Genomic DNA, 17,037 nt, shown 5'->3' with positions numbered 1-17,037 from the left:
AGGGATTTCTGTTTCCTAGGCTTTGTCTCTCTGCTTATTTTTTCAGTGCTTTATCCCCTAGGGCAGCAGTTCTCAAGGTAGCGGGAGGGGAGTTTGTCTCAACCATTCCCAACCCCAGGAATATTTGTGAATATCTAGGTGTTGGAGAAGACTCTTGAGAGTCCCTTGGACTGCAAGGAGGTCCAGCCAGTCCATCCTAAAGGAGATCAGTCCTGGGTGTTCATTGGAAGGTCTGATGTTGAAGCTGAAACTCCAATACTTTGGCCACCTGATGCAAAGAGCTGACTCATTGGAAAAGATCCTGATGCTGGGAAAGATTGAGGGCAGGAGGAGAAGGGGACGACAGAGGATGAGATGGTTGGATGGCATCATCGACTCGAGGGACATGGGTTTGCGTGGACTCCGGGAGTTGGTGATGGACAGGGAGGCCTGGCGTGCTGCGGTCCACGGGGTCTCAAAGAGTAGGACACGACTGAGCAACTGAACTGAACTGAACTGGGAGACATTTTTGATTGTCACCACTAGGGGAGGAGTGCTGTCAGTGCCTAGCGGGTGGAGACGGGATGTGCTAAATAGCCTACTATTCGCGGGCCAGTCTCCACACAACAAAGAATCCTGTTCGTGCTCAGTTGCTTCAGTCGTGTCTGACTCTTTGCAACTCCATGGACTGTAGCCCACGAGGCCCCTCTGTCCGTGGGATTCTCCAGGCAAGATCTGGAGTGGGTTGCCGTGCCCTCCTCCCGGGGATCTTCCTAACCCAGGGATCAAATCCATGGCTCCTGCCTCTCCTGCTTTGCAGGCAGATTCTTTACCACTGAGCCACAGGGGAAGCCCACAACTAAGAATATCGGGCCCCAAAGTCAGTAGGGCTGAGGTCAAAAAACCCCGACTGCCCCAGACAGTGCCCGGCTAGAGGGAGAGCTCAGGGAAAGCTTTCTGAATGAACGAATGAAGAGTGGACGAGCCATCCCTGTGGCCCTGGAGGCTGTCCTGTCTTCTAGATTCTCCTCCTCTGGGAAGGGGCAGAGGGGATGGGGGCCATGGGCAGGCTCTGTGCAGCGCTCCGGCCCCACCAGGAACTTCCCTGGGAGCTCTCAGCCTGGGGCAAGGGAAGGGGAACCACGGACCCAGGAGGGAATTTGCTTTAGGGTGAGCCCCTCTCTGCTTGAGCCCCACAAACACTGTGTGTGGCCCTCGGCCTGTTATGTGGGCTCGGTCATGAGGTGCAGAAACACGGCAGGCAGGGAGGTCACGGCTGCTTGACCCCCGGCCTCAGGACCCCAGCCTTCTGCCTGCCGGGAATCTCCAGGGTGGAGACTCAGCCCTGCAGCTCTGGCCCTCGCCCCTCCAGCCCCTTCTCAACAGCCTCCCACTCACCAGGGCTCTGGAGTTGGGTTTAGCCCCTTTATCCAGAAGCACCTTGGCCACCCTGTGGTGGCCGCAGTGGGCGGCCACATGGAGAGGGGTCAGATGATCCAGCGTGATGTCGTCAATCTCTGCGTTGTATTGCAATAGGAGTCGGACACAGTCGAGGTGGTCTCCCTGAGCCGCCATGTGGATCGGGGACAGGCCGTTCTGGTGAAGAGGGAAAGCAAGCAATTGCCAAGGAAATGAACACGGATATTCAGGGCACCGAGTCCAATCTCGCTTCCCATCTCCTCCCTAGCTGCAGTGACTCCACGTGGCTCTCGAGTAAGCCTGGTTTGTTCTGGCCTCCACACTCCTGCTGGTCTCGGATAGCAAACTTTCCCCTTCCCACTCGGTCAAATCTTCCAGGCCTGGAGGTGGTGTACGCAGCGCTGGGGCAGCCTGCCAGCTTTAGTCCCACGCAGGAAGATTAAGACCTCACATTAGAACTGAGGGCCTTCTAGCCCTGAAAGGACTTTGAGAACAACTCTTTTGTTTTCCTTTTAGTATCATCCAGTCCACCCCAGGTTCTGAAGACTTCCTGACTACTCCGTTTCTGTCTTCTCTGGAGCTCGGGTGAAAGAGACGAGGCCTGACATAGAGCTGAACAGACCAATGACAGCCCGAGGCTCAGATCTGGCCCACTGCCTGTGCTTGTCAGTAAAGTTTTATTAGAACAGGGCTGCTTGTTTACACATTATCCAGGGCTGCTTTCCCACTACAGTGACGGACTTGAATCATTGTGACCTTGACCATGGCCTGCAAAGCCTAAAAGTATTTAATATCTGTTTCTTTAGAGAGAATGTTAGCCAACCTTGATCTAGATAATAGAGCTGAGTGCCTCCCATGTGCCAGGCATTGGGGTCAACCTTGCACACAATGGCCAAGTTAGTAGTATTCATTTGCCTGTCTATTTCTCAGAAATGGGATTCTACTCTGGGTTGGCCTCACCTGTCTACTGCTAAGTCACTTCAGTCGTGTCCGACTCTGTGTGACCCCATAGACGGCAGCCCACCAGGCTCCCCTGTCCCTGGGATTTTCCAGGCAAGAACACTGGAGTGGGTTGCCATTTGACCTGGAGCCCTGCCTAAAAGATGCTCCTCACAGAAAGGAAGCCCACACCTTGGTTTTGGCTTGGATGTGTGCCCCGTGGTCCAGCAGGATCTCTGAGATTCGCAGGTGCCCATTCCGAGCTGCACAGTGGAGAGGTGTCAATTCATCCTTTAAAAGACAGTCAAAAAGAGAAAGCCCCAGAGGCACCCATCAGAGGCTGCTGGAGAGAGCATCATCCCAGCCGTAGGGGCACGTCGAGTCCCTAAGGATCAGCTCCATGGAGCAGTCTGGTCTCCAGCTGCCCCTGCGGGCTGCTCTGGAGGCTGGACGCCCTTCCCCAGCTGGCCACGGAGAGCCCACCTCCCGGAGTGGGGCCCTGGCCAGTAGCACTCCCTCCCCTGGCCTCGCTGTGCAGCTTGCTGGCACCCACCTTGGTCCTTGTTTCTATCTGGGCCCCGCGATCCAGCAGGAGCCGCACCATGATCACGTTCCCCCTGCGGGAGGCGATGTGCAGCGGCGTGATGCCGTTCTGGAAGGAGGGATGGACTGTCAGGATGCACATCCTCCTGGGGGGAGGAGCAGCTGCCCCATGGCCCCCACCCCCGTGCCCCCACCCCCGTGCCCCCACCCCCATGCCCCCACCCCAAGACAGACAGCCAGCCTGAGCCCACTGTTAAGACTCTTCTCGCCTAAGAAAGATTTCCAAGCCTCTAAGGACAGGCCAGCATTGTGGTTCATCCCCGCAAGCTAGCCAAGCTGGGTCTCCTGGCGAGTCAACAACACGGGCTGGCTGCAATCTCTTTGAAATCCACCTGCTAGGAGCCTTAACAGACTCTAGGCTGTCCCACCTGCACTGCGAGGATGTCCTCGGTGCCACAAGAGGTGGGGGCACTGGATTCTAGACCCTCAGTCACCGCATGTATGTGGGCACACACCCCCACCCCCCTCCCCCCGTCGCCCCTGAGAGCCTCACCTGGGGCGTGAAGTTGACGCTGGCTCCGCGGTTGAGGAGCAGTTGGGCTACGTTGAGGTTCTCGTAATGAGCTGCGATGTGGAGGGGGGTGAATCCCGTCTGGGGCGCAATAGAGGACAGCAGCATTGTACTGCGTGTATTGTCATTTCTACCCAGGATCAGCCCAGGCTCCGAAAAGCTGGCAGGACCAGAGGACCCCACACGTGGGCAGATTTGGACCGAAGAGGTCATCAGACATCCCACGGCAAGTTACATCCAAAAATGAGGTGCTGCCTGTAGGGGGGCGCCCAGGCTCTGGGTTCATGTGGACAAACCACAGACCAGGGTCACCTCCAGCCCTTCAGACAGGGCCCAATCCTCTGAACGGCTACTTCTGAAGAGATTTTCATGAATGAGAGAAGTGTTATGGGGTTATGACTTTAATCCTCAAGACAGTTTCAGCCCCTACAGGGCTGCGATGACTCAGCTGGGTGGGTGAGGCAGACCTCTGACCTTTGGTGTGTCCCTTGCTATTACTCTGTTCCTGACCTTGCCCCATGACAAATAACCCAGGTAGAGTTTTCCAGATGGAACCCCGTGACTTAGGGGTGGGAGGTTGGTGGGTGCTGCATGACTGACTCGGTGCAAATACATCATCTCCCCTGGGAGGGAGACATTGACAGCCTAAACTTACAGATGGTGTGAACGTTGAACGGTGTGGGCAGGTGGTGGGCTGGCCAGGCCCCCAGGAGCTGCTCCAGGGTCCCCTCTCTGTGTGGGGACCCCCGCCTCCCTCTACCAGGGGATGGCCAGGGAAAGAGCTGGAATACAATTCTAACACACCACCAGGGGTCAGAGGCTGGATTCCAAAGCCCTACTCTGGTCAGACACCCCTCCTGTCTCTCCTGGACGCTGCTCTGAATGACCCAGCACGTGTTTCTCGGCGTTGCCGGGGGATTTAAAGTGGGGCACTCGTGTGGCTGCTGGGCATGGCAGGCGTGGCGCGACTTGCTCGGAGTGCACCCTGGGGCTTCTCTGGTGTGGGCTGTTTCCGGGGAACTAGCGGGGAACGCGTGGGGCCCCCGAGGCCTCCCAACCAGGGCCCCAGGGTGCTCCCAGCCCCACCGGGAGCCTCACCTTGGAAAGCACGTCGGGGTTGGGGTCGTTCTGCAGCAGCACGGCGGCTGTCCGCGTGTCGTCGTTGCGGGCCGCAATGTGCAGGGCGGGCAGGCGCACCTTGCCCTTCGTGCCATAGTTGATGAGGTGTGCCACCACATTCTCGTGGCCCTGCTGCAGGGCCACGGCCAGCGGGGTGAAGCCGTCCTGCAGAGGAGAGACCCCTCAGCCTGGGAGTGCCTCCCTCCTCCAAGTCCTGCGAGCTCAGCTTAGACGCCGCCTCCTCCCTAATGCCTTCCTTGGCTCCTCCTTATTCTCTGCCATCTCACAGCGCCTGCGATAGCACTCCTTTAGCACTTAGCTAACTTTTCCTTTATGACTTGCTCCGAGCGCCTTTACCGAGCGCTTCACTGCCCTGTCTCTCTGCCTCCCTCCCTCTCACATCATCACCCAGTGTCAGGACAGGGCCCTGGACGGATGGCTGACAATCAGGCCTTCATTCATTTCACAAAGGTTACTGAACACCTACCAAACGCTGGAAACCACAGCCGACACCGAGGTTTCAGTTCTGAGCTACTGCTATTAATGTCCTCGGTGTGTACAGGGGCACAGGGCCCTCTTGAACTGGTAAAGCGGAATGAAAACAGCCATCTAATCATTGAGTCGTCTGATGCTAAGAGTCAAGAGAAGCTTTGGTTTCATCTCCTCCATCATTTCACCAGTGACAAAACTCAGGGTCAAACAACTTGTCCAAAGGTGTTTGTGGGCTCAGAGCAAGACCTTAATACTTCTTATAAAGGTCTGAGGCACACCTGTCACCCACACGCACACATGCCCCCCACCCCTGCCCAGCCTCCAGTGTTGGTTGCAGTGGGAATGACAGATTCACCCCTGCGGTCATTTCTCTGGTGCATGTCTGGGCATCCCACAACAGCCATGACTTTGTCTCTCAGCTCCTTGCAGGGTCTGATAGCACCCTGGTCGGTCATCACGACAGAGGATGCATACCAACCCGTGTCCTAGGAACCCATGCCCCCGAGACCCTGTCCTCCCCGCAAGACATGTTCAGCCATGAGGCCATGTCCCCAAGGTACTTACTTCTGTGGCTACATTCTGATTAGCTCCATTTTCCAGCAAAAATTTAACCACCTCCAAGTGATTCTCCTGTGCTGCCATGTACAGGGGGGTAAAGCCTTTCTGTAAACCAAGAGGAAAAGCCATTGGAATCCAGCCACGTCACTGACCAAAGGACGGCTCTTCCAACACCCTGTTTCCACCCAGCCCTGGGGGCAGCATCCCCACCTGTGTCTACAGCTGTCAAAACTCCTGACACTTTGCAGTTGGCGTAGCCAGGTTACTGCAAAAGGCCTCCAGGTGGGGTGACCCTCCCCAGAGGTCTGCTTCTGCCACTCCCAGAATGGTCAGCCTCTTCTGTGCACACACACATCTCACTAATTTCACTCCCTTCTTCACACCACCCCCCTCCCCAGCCATAATACATAGACGAACCACAGCTAAACGAGACATATTCAACTCCAGGAACAGGGTCCACAATGACCCAGCCCACCGTGCTCAGAATGCCCACTGAAGCAGGAAAAGGCAAGAAAGCGCTTGGAGACACCTGAATAAACCCGGATTTGGCCACACAGTGTGTGTACCCCCCTCTACTCCCTGGGGTGAAGCGGACGGGCAGCCCCACCAGCCCCCCGGGGCCCGAGCATCACCTGGGATTGGGCGTTGACGTTGGCGCCATAGTTGACGAGCTCCCGGACCACTTCGTCCTGACCCGCCAGGGCTGCGATGTGCAGCGCTGTGTTCCCTTTCTGCAACACAGGGGAGGACAGGAGGTTCCCGGGACCTGCCGCAGCTGGGGAAAACATGCGCCAGCCCGGGGCAGGCAGCAGGCTTCCTTTACGGCCCCAGGGGGCACAGAACACACACTTGTGTGCCTGACCCACCAGACCTCGTGAGCGGCAACGGAAGCCAGGGGAGGGAAACGCTTCCTGTCCTCCTGAAAAAACAATGCTCTGGAATAAGAGCGCCTCCTTCTCAGCTGATCGGCTGCAGGCAGGCTCAGGGTCCCATCATCGGCGGAGACCCGCTAAGGACTGCCAAGCAAGCCGGCTCCTTGGATGACCAACTCCTCGAAGGCCGAGGCTCTGCAGGAAGGTGTGGAGCCCTGTGAGGCCCGGAGCTCCAGGACAAAGGAGGCTGCAGATCCCTTGGGCCAGCACCCTGTGCCGCCGTGACGGTAACACCCACCGGGCAGGGGATGGGGAAGCGGGAGGGTTGCTCCTGTTGTTGTTTAGACGCCTACTTGTGTCTGACTCTTTACAACCCTGTGGACTGTAGCCCGCCAGGCTCCTCTGTCCATGGGATTTCCCAGGCAAGAGTACTGGAGTGGGTTGCCCATGCCCTCCTCCAGGGGATCTTCCTGACCCAGGGATTGAACCCACATCTCCTGCCTTGCGGGCAGATTCTTCACCGCTGAGCCACCAGGGGAAGCCCGTCGACACTGGCAAAGGGGTAGGGGAGGTAATAAAACGGACTATGTAATATATGTAGAAGAAAAAATATGAAATTAAGTGTGTGTGTGGGGGGGGGGATAAACAAAATAAAATCTGGCAACAGAAAGTCCAAACAAAAAATATGAATAATAAAATACAGCGAGTCAGAGATCAGCAGGCAAGAGAGGAGAGAGTCCTCCTTTCTCAGAAGGAGCGCTGGACGACAGTGAGGGTCACAGCTGTTTCAAAGTCAGCTTTTCAGAAGGCCGCCTGTCTCCACTTCATTCAGCTGTTTCTCTGGGGTTTCATCTCGTCCCTAAAACCCGGGGCGTAACTTTCTGCTTTTTCACACTGATTAACTTTCTGTAACGTGGTTTGGTTTTAGTCACTGTGAGGCTGTGATTCTTTCTTGCTTCTTCTGTCTACCCTGTGATGGAGGGGACTGAGGCCTGTGTAAGCTTCCTGATGGGAGGGACCGGTTAAAGTAAACTTCTTAAAAGCTGAGAACTGAGAGCCGAGACTAGGAAGCCAGGCCGGTTCTGAGAAGATGGGGGACAGGCAGGGTTTCTTGTCTGGCTCCGTCCTGGGTGTGTGTAACTGCACTTTCTGGACAGGCTCGGGTCCTGAAGGCGTTGTTTGTTTCCAGGACTGAGCCGCCTCCCTGCTCGGCTCCTTCCTGCTTCCCTGTGAAGTTCCTCTCGCCCACGTGACTTCAAGGGCACCTCCGCTCCAGGAGGGGCAGGCACTTGACAACGTCCATCAAATAAGGACCATAGCTGCACCCATCTGGCCCTCTGCTACATAAGGAGCAGAGATTTCTCATGACCTCACTTTTTCTAGTTCAGGCAGATCAGCTCAGTTCAGTCGTTCAGCCGTGTCCAGCTCTTTGTGACACCATGGACTGCAGCGCGCCAGGCTTCCCTGTCCATCACCAACTCCTGGAGCTTACTCAAACTCATGTCCATCGAGTCAGTGATGACATCATCGAGTCGGTGATGTGGCATATAGTTTTTAACTATAGTTAGTTTCTAACTAAACTAGTTCAGTTCAGTTCAGTCGCTCAGTCGTGTCTGACTTTTTGCGACCCCATGAATCGCAGCACGCCAGGCCTCCCTGTCCATCACCATCTTCCGGAGTTCACTTAGACTCACGTCCATCGAGTCCTTGATGCCATCCAGCCATCTCATCCTGGGTTGTCCCCTTCTCCTCCTGCCCCCAATCTCTCCCAGCATCAGAGTCTTTTCCAATGAATCAACTCTTCGCATGAGGTGGCCAAAGTACTGGAGCTTCAGCTTTAGCATCATTCCTTCCAAAGAAATCCCAGGGTTGATCTCCTTCAGAATGGACTGGTTGGATCTCCTTGCAGTCCAAGGGACCCTCAAGAGTCTTCTCCAACACCACAGTTCAAATGCATCAATTCTTCGGCGCTCAGCCTTCTTCAAACTAATCCACTTGCTAATCCATCTTGGGAAACCCACCAAACTGGGATTTCAAATTCGGTCCCAGCGATGGGGCCAGTGACCAGTCACTAGGAACCAAGTGCCTCCCATGGGAGTCTGAGCAACAAATCCAAGCGCCTGGGGGGTGAGGGGCCCCCATGGGTCACCACTGCCCCAGGGCCCCAGGGCTCAGGTTCTTGTCTCTACCGCATGACATGATTCAGGCAGGAGTGTCCCTTGGTTACCTCTCGAACTTGTCTTTCTGATTTCTCCTTTTTGATAAGCAAAAGGGTTCTTTCTCAAATGTCCATCAGAGAGCAAGAGCCAGAAATGAGTATATAGATGCTAATTAACTGTTCTTCTTAGAAGTCCAAAGAGCCTACATTTAGAGGCCTTGGCACCTGGGTCTGACTCACTCCCTGTACTGAGAGGAACAGGGTGCTGCCTCCAGAACCTTCTCTAGGAATCAGGACTGGGACCTCCGGGCCTCCCCACCTAGAAGGAGGCACGCTGTGTCCATCCATTTATTTGCATAGGCTGAGTACATGTGTGCCAGGCACCGGGCCAGCTCAGGAGGGGTTATCAAATGTTTCTTTCCATCTGCTCCTTCCTGCCTGACCCACTGCAACAGGGCTCAACCTGTGAACCCACGTAGAGGAAGCTGGCCAGGGAAGGCTGTCGGGGCCCAGCTGTGGGTCTCAGCCCATGACATATTCAAGACCTGGGCCGAGGGCAGCCCAGGTTGAGGAAGGGACCCCCACCCCCATCCACACACTTGCACACGCTGTAAGGCTCAGGAGGAAGGCCCCAGCCTCAGGTTCAGAGTCACAGGGAGATGGGTTTTTCTCTGCCCCTCCTCTCAGCATGAAGGAACATGCCCTCAAAGCAGCAGGAAAAATTACTTAGCTATATTTGGATCCACAAAGACCCAGTTTCTCCATTTCCAGGGAGTCCCAGAGCTCACGGCAGGGCGGGTGGCTGCAGTGGGTGCTGAGTGAGGACGGGGGTGGGGGTGGGGGGTCAACGATCTTTGAGTACCACCAGCCTGGATGCTCAGCTGGCCTCTGGAGGTGGAGGTGGGAGGCAGGGAACACATTTGCTTCCCGCTTTTAAAATTTCTAAGCACAGTTTAGGAATCTATATTGGTTTTGGCTCTTCAGTCGTGTCTTTTTTTAATCTTGCTCCTGCTTGTGAGACCCATTACAATTCCCCAATCTGTTGTGCTTCTTGCTTTGCCCACGGTTTCAGCTTCATCCTTTTTTTTTTTTTTTTAACTCCCTCTGTTGGGCCCTCAGAAACCACGCCAGCTTATACCATCTCTATAAATAACAAAGACACACCAAGTGTTCGCTTGCAAAATACCAATCAAAGGGGGAAACTCGGAGCTCGTAAAACGTGCTGAAGCGTCCTGTTTCTGCAGCTCCTGGGGGGACGCCAGAGAAAGCACAGCCGCTCCGCCCCCCACAGCCGATCAGATGGCCTTGTGCTTGCAGCCTGATAGGCGAGAGCATCAAGAGAGAAAGAGCCACAGACCCTTCACCCACAGAAGAAACGGGTGGAAACAGCCAGTATCCATCATTTGTCTGTTGTCAGTTGCAAAGCCGAGTCTGACTCTGCGACCCTAAGGACAGTCGCCCACCCGGCTATCCTCCACTATCTCCCAGAGCTTGCTCAAATTCACGTCCATCGAGTCACTGACGCCATCCAACCATTCCATCCTCTGTCGTCCCCTTCTCCTCCTGCCCTCAATCTATCCCAGCCTCGGGGTCTTTTCCAATCAGTCAGCTCTTTGCATCAGGTGGTCAAGGTATTGGAGCTTCAGCTTCAGCATCAGTCCTTCCAGTGAATACTCAATTTGTCATGGGGTTAGAAAATAAAATACCCTGTACACGTTCAGAAAGAGCAAGTCAGTCTATTTCACCCGTGAGATCTCTTCACCTTCGGGAAATGACATGAAAATTACAGACTTCTACCTCAGAGATGGTTCTACTTTCATAATATTTTGGTAGCTCACTTCATAACCATAAATTATGTCTGTTCTCTACGTGTTGTTCTTGTTCTCAGCTCGCGAGGCAGCAAAACGCTTGCTGTGTGAAACAAATCAGCGCTGTGCTTGAGGCCACATTAAATAAACAGCAAATGAAAAATAAGACACAGAGGGGACCAGCCAAGGGGGGAAAAACCACCGGATGTACGTAACAGAGGAAGAGGAAGAGGAAACAGTATTGGACAAGGCAAACAGAGGTGATTTTTTGATTTAATGTTGTTTGTCTTTAAACGCTGGCTGAAGGGTGCTGAATAAACGAATAAGATGCATAAGAAATGAAACTGATTTCACAACACGTATAAATGCACGTGCAACATGTATCAGTGCATCAATTTCATGACTATAGTTTCCGGACTTGAGTCACTGGTGTTTATAATCTACTGCTTTGGGGAGAAGCCTCCTGTTATGAGAGGTGGGATGCCAGCCATGCTTGGAGTAAAAGAGAACTCTGTTCGCTGTTCAAGGGACCCAGTAAAGAGAGCAGATGGGTTTGGAAGTGATCAAGGAGCAGGGTCTCAAAATGATCAAGAACCTGCTGGAGAAGAATGAATGGGAGGGATCTGGATTCTTCCGAAGCCCTCACAAATGACATAGTCACCAATACTTATTGATTTATTTCTATGTAGACATTTTCTATATAGTACCATGTTTAACTTTCATATCAATCCTGCAACTAACTATCAGAATCCCCATTTTAAAGATGAGTAAACTAAGGCCTCTCACTGGTTGAGTCACTCGCGTAAGATCACAGAATATGAAGCATCTCAGCGAGGATTTGGACACAAGGCACCTGCCTGTGGGCCTCCCAGTGCTCTCAGCCTGGGACAGTGTGAAGCCACTGGGAGAAAGCTTGTGTTTTTAGATTTATAGTCTAGCGATGAGGATAAAGGCCCCCTGAATTTTTGCGGAAATGGGATCCTGTGCTTTCCAAATGACTTCAGGGGCTCATAGACCTAGAAAGCGCCTGAAAGAAGGAGAGGAATTCAGAAGCAGGACTGGGTTTCTGTCATGAAGGACTGGTTTCTACGGCTTGCTGGTTTGGGGCAATGCGTGAATTTCAGTGGAAAGCTCTGGCTCCCCAAGGGACGTACCTTGGTTGTGGTTTCCAAGATGATCTCTTTGTGCAGAAGTTCAACCACCATCTTCACGTGGCCTTCTTTAGAGGCCAGATGTAAGCCGTTCAACCCATTCTGTGGAGAGCAGAGAGGCAGGGAGGATGGGGTTAGAGGGTCTGTGTGTCCCGCCGGTCCGTGAGGCTGGACCGAGGCCCCTGCCCCCGAGGGGAAGCGAATGGGCTGGAAGGGGAGAGCCGAGGAACCCCGGAGGGGTGTCTACACAGGCTCAGGACTGAGCCAGTCCGGCTCCAGAGCAGGATTTCTGCAGTGAGTCAGATGGGAAGAAAGAGGGTGGTAACCAGCCCCCCACCCCCGGGTGTGAATGAAGTGTGGAAGCTCTCATAAAACCAGCAGCGACCTTGAAATTCACGTCTTAGCCGGGCGCAGGCACCACTTAACTGGGATGGTCTAGCTTTAACCCCCTGGTTAATTTTCACAGCAGCAACCAGAAATGGCAAAGCAGCAACACCCGGGTCTCCTAAGCATCTGTAGAGCTAGATGTTTAGTAAAATAATGCATTTTGAAAGAAGGTCATCTGAAAACTAAATACCATCAATCATCTGGCTGTAAGATTTCCTCTACAGAAGAGTTAGTATTAAAATAGCCCCGTGGGAGAATTCCCTGGCAGTCCAGCTGTTGAGGCTCCTTGATTTCATTGCCAAGGGTGCAGGTTCAATCCCCGGTCAGGGAACTAAAATCACACAACCCTTGCAGTGTGGCCAAATAATAATAATAGTAAGATAAAGCCAATACTTTATTTAAGAAATAGTTCTAGGGTCTATCATAAGTCTGAGAGAAAAAATATATGATATCATTTATACGTGAAATCTAAAAAATAATACAAATGAATCTCTTTCCAAAACAAATAGGCTCACAGACACAGAATAAATGTATGGTTAACCAAAGAGGAAGTTGGGGAGGGATAAACTGGGAGTGTGGAATTAACAGATACAAACTACTATACGTAAAACAGATAAACAGCTAAGATTTACTGTACAGCACTGGGGCTATATTCAACATCTTGTAATAACTTATCATGGAAAAGAATCTGAAAATATATGTAACTATATGCAGGGCTTCCCAGGTGGTGCTAGTGGTAAAGAACCTGTAAGCCAAAGCAGGAGATGTAAGAAACACAGCTTCCATCCCTGCATCGGGAAGATCCGCTGAAGGAGGGCATGGCAACCCTCTCCAGTTTTCCTGCCTGGAGAATCCCAGGGACAGAGGAGCCTGGCAGGCTACAGTCCACGGGGTCACAAAGAGTCAGACATGACCGAAGCGACTTCGCACATACTCGTATATAATTGAATCACTTTGGTATATACCGGAAACTAACACCATATTGTAAATTAACTATCCTTCAGTGAAATAAAATAGCCCCTTGGCCACCTTGGCGTTTCACATAGGACCAAAACTTGTCTGACAGTTACATTTTAGGGGAAAAAAAAAAAACAAGCAAACATTTTTCAGGCTCAACCATCAGTCCACAAAAGCAGAACTCTCTCAGTCAGCAGTTGCAGCTCCAAGCTGCCCTGCTGGAGCTCCTCTGGGCCCTAGAGTCAGGAGCCAGGGCAGTCCCAGTGGTCCCTCTCTGCCTTTGATTCTTTTGCCCTTGCACTCAGATGTCTCGAAACTTCCTGGCAAAAGCTGAATTCAAAGAGAGTTACTCAGAGCACAGATAAGTGACTACGTGATGGCCGTCAGTTCCAATGGAGGAGATCTCGGTTCCACGTAGAGAATGGTTTTCATCAGTCAGTGATCTCCAGCCACCTCCTTCCCCACCAGCAATTCTCCCTTCTTCCCACTTTCCCCTTCCTGTCTCCTCTGCTGCTCAACCCCGTGCTCACACGTCCCCTTTCAGGGGGTGCCCCGGGGCCACCCAGGCTCTGGCCAATAAGAAAGACCCTCGCCACCAGGATGGAGGGACTTGGTTCCTGCTGATGTGAGCGGAGGGGTCTCTGGCTCACCCATCTTCAAACACCTCTGCAGCTCCACCTCGGGGTCCCGAAACAACCTCTCTCACTTTGCATCCGGGCATCATTTTTAGAAGATTCCAGTTAAAGCACACATATTCTGCCTGGGAGTGGTAGTGTTCCCACCCATGAACAGATGGGTCCTGTTGCTTTGCTAAAACCACAGAGGAAAGTGCTGAGCGACCACTGCAGGCACGGGACACAGATGCCTCGTGACGGGAGAGGGGGCCGGAGAGTAAAGACGGGTACGAGACCGTCTTTACGCTGGGGTCTTGGATGCAGCAAATACAACAGGTACCTTGGGTGTCAGAAGACAGCCAAGAGTAGGCTTGAGGGCAGCTCGGGGTTGAAGTACACCAGCCCCCCTCAAATCATCTTGGGAAACACAAACTTGCCGAAAAGCAATTTGTCAGGTGACCTGCTGGTGGCTCCAGGACCCACTCTCTCCAGCTTTGCATCCTGACTCAGTACTGGGGGGGGTCTTCACGGCAGAAGACCCTCTCCCTCCCCAGCACTGTGAGCTGCAATCCCGTCTACACACCCAACAGCCACCTAGTCTGGAAGGTTCAGGGTGCTCAGTGCAGGCACGCTGAGCATGGTTATGTGGGTACTCAGGATGGCGTGTGCGGTCATGGGAATCGCAGTCTGCTCACTGCAGGGGTCTCGGCTGTGGCTGTGCATGTGTGTGCGTGCGTGTGTGTGTGCATGTGTGTGTGTGCATGTGTGTGTGTGTGCATGTGTGTGTGTGTTGACTGCTAGGGTTTCAGTGGTGCTGTGGGTTGCAGTCACCTTCCAGGGGCAGTTACTGGCCCTGAATATGCCTCAAAGCTGGGGAAGTGGCAAGTCTAGAAAGAAGACACTCATGTTGGCTGCTAAAGCCCCAGGATGACTGTCCCTGCTCTTTGGAGCCACCGGGTCAGCGTGCTGTCTGCCCGGAGAAGGCTGGTGTCCAGCAGGATGCTGGAGATCCCTGGATGCTGTGGAAACGGAAGCCGAGCAGTCAAATGACTGGCTCAGGTCACACAGCCTTTCTAGGGCGCCGCCACAGACAGAGTTAACTCGGATTCCCCAGAAGAAAGGATTTGTGTTTTTTCTTTTCAACCAGAGCGGGAGGGACTACAATGTTTATTTTCATAGATGATGAAGGCACAGTTTCCCTTTGTGATTACCAGGCAGCCTGGAGGGACTTCCCAGTCACTGTAAGCATACCCGTGGGGCTGGCCACGAGCGCTGTAGATGGTCCCCAGGATTTTACTCGTCCGCTGCCCTGGTCCCCAGGAAGCCCCTCTGCTTCCCTCTTTAAGTCACATGCCCTTCCTGAAGCTGCACTCCGGCAGAAGACAAGGGATCAGCGTCTGCAATGGCTCTGCTCAGCTTGCACCTCAGCTCCTGGTTCAAAGATGTCTTCTTGATGGCTTCATTTTTCTCACTTTGTAACACAGTCACCCTAAGGTCCTTTCAAGTCCATTTCTGGGATGATCTGAATCCAGCGCCCTCACCAGGACTCCAGGGTAAGCCCCATGTGGCACAGCTGTGACAAGTGTGCAAAAGGCTCCAGAGGTTTGCACAGAGTAAACTCACACAGGTCACGGCTGTGACAAGCTCCTGTCCCAGCGATAGTCGCTTCAGGCCGAGCACACGATTAATCTGCTTCAGCAGACATTTACTGAGGACCTATTCCGTGCATGGCACCGTGCTAGGGAGGCCTGAAACACAAAGCCTGACTCTCGAAGGACTCCGTTTTACAGAGAAAAGAGATGCACAGCCAAATGCGAAGTCATGTGGAAAATGCCCCAAATACAGGTATAAGACCACGCGGCACAGACAAGAAAGGAGTTGCTTGGTTAAAGGGGTCAGAAAGCATCACAGAGGTCTTTTCAGGGCAGCCTGCACACAGCCACGGGTGCAGGTCCACTAACAGTGGCAACGCGAGTTTGAATTCCAAACCCATGAGCTCAAATTCTAGAAGCCATTCTCATCAAGCGCCCTCCTCTTTCTTCGGGGAAGTAGCTGAACACAAGGGATGCGCAAACCCCCAGACCCACTCCAGCAAGTCTTCTCCAGTAGGTGGCCTCAGGGGGTGGATGACTGCTCACCTCCAGCAGCTGAAGTCACTGAAAGCCTGAAAATGACTTTACTGCACATGTAGACGAAGAAACTTGTGCAACTGACTTCTTAGAGGCACAGCTAGTCTGTCTAGGAGACTATGTTCAGTATTTCAAGAGCGTTTTATGAATAAACACCTCATTTCATACTACCTTTTTATTTCAGCAGACTTGTTATTGCTCAAATCCAAAGGGGGAGGGGTACAAATTCTGCGAGCTTCTTGTTCTTAGCTGTAACTATGGACAGAGGCGGACTGTAATCTACCACCCCTTTAAAATCAGGATCGTGTGCTGTATTGGAGTTAAATCGAGGTTCAAGTCGTTCAGTTCAGTTCAGTCACTCAGTCGTGTCCAACTCTTTGCAACCCCATGGACTGTAGCACGCCAGGCCTCCCTGTCCATCACCAACTCCTGGAGCTTGCTCAAACTCATTTCCAGCGAGTCGGTGATGCCATCCAACCATGTCAGCCTCTGTCATCTCCTTCTCCTCCTGCCTTCAATCTATCCCAGCATCATGGTCTTTTCTAATGAGTCAGTTATTCACATAAGTTGGCCAAATTACTGGAGTTTCAGCTTCAGCATCAGTCCTTCCAATGAATATTCAGGACTGATTTCTTTAAGGATTGACTGGTTGGATCTCCTTGCAGTCTTAGGGACTCTCAAGAGTCTTCTCCAACACCGCAGTTGAAAAGCATCAACTCTTTGGCACTCAGCTTTCTTTATAGTCCAACTCTCACATCCATACATGACTATTGGAAAAACCATAGCTTTGACTAGATGGATCTTTGTCAGCAAAGTACTGTCTCTGTTTTTTAATATGCTGTCTAGGTTGGTCATAGCTTTTCTTCCAGGGAGCAAGCGTCTTTTAATTCATGACTACAGTCACCATCTGCAGTGATTTTGGAGCCTCCCTCCCCCAAATAAAGACTGTTACTCTTTCCATTGTTTCCCCATCTATTTGCCAAGATGTTGGCTATGAGTAAAAGGCTGCTGAATCTTCCTCGAACTTTTCAGCTGGTCCAGCTAAACTGACAATGACTCCACTCCATGCCGAATGGCAGACAGGCTATTGAGGGGGACTGTGGGGAGAAATCACCTATTCCTTCGCTCAAATAACTGGGTGTAGAAGATAAACAAGAAGGAGATGGAGGGATATTAGAGGGAAAGATTCAGCTAAAGTAGAAACTGGGGAGCAAATCAGCAGCTACTTGTGGTTGTTTTCTAACGCGTGCCTTTCTCAGGAAAATGCCAGCTTGCCAATTCCTCTTCTTAAAGACACCTGCCTCTGGGTCTCCACCTACATACAGGTTAGACCAACTGCTT

At 52.6% G+C, this 17,037-nt stretch overlaps 1 protein-coding gene across 4 annotated transcripts in view; it reads right to left on the bottom strand.

Moving 5' to 3' along the window:
• The window catches only part of ANK1 (ankyrin 1), a 241,294-nt gene that overhangs the window by 69,196 nt on the left and 155,061 nt on the right, over positions 1 to 17,037 (bottom strand). For all 4 annotated transcript variants that reach the window (XM_018041977.1, XM_018041976.1, XM_018041978.1 and 1 more), the window contains exons 3-10: positions 11,613 to 11,711; positions 6,253 to 6,351; positions 5,627 to 5,725; positions 4,550 to 4,735; positions 3,434 to 3,532; positions 2,891 to 2,989; positions 2,530 to 2,628; positions 1,378 to 1,575 (exon numbers count right to left, since the gene is read on the bottom strand). In XM_018041977.1, coding sequence (XP_017897466.1) covers positions 1,378 to 1,575; positions 2,530 to 2,628; positions 2,891 to 2,989; positions 3,434 to 3,532; positions 4,550 to 4,735; positions 5,627 to 5,725; positions 6,253 to 6,351; positions 11,613 to 11,711 — 978 coding nt within the window. The remainder of the gene's footprint in view (positions 1 to 1,377; positions 1,576 to 2,529; positions 2,629 to 2,890; positions 2,990 to 3,433; positions 3,533 to 4,549; positions 4,736 to 5,626; positions 5,726 to 6,252; positions 6,352 to 11,612; positions 11,712 to 17,037) is intronic.

This window comes from Capra hircus, chromosome 27 (assembly GCF_001704415.2).
Source record: "Capra hircus breed San Clemente chromosome 27, ASM170441v1, whole genome shotgun sequence".
In the NCBI taxonomy this organism is placed as follows: domain Eukaryota; kingdom Metazoa; phylum Chordata; class Mammalia; order Artiodactyla; family Bovidae; genus Capra; species Capra hircus.
Note: the sequence above shows the minus strand (reverse complement) of the source record. Positions and strands in the feature narration are given on the sequence as shown.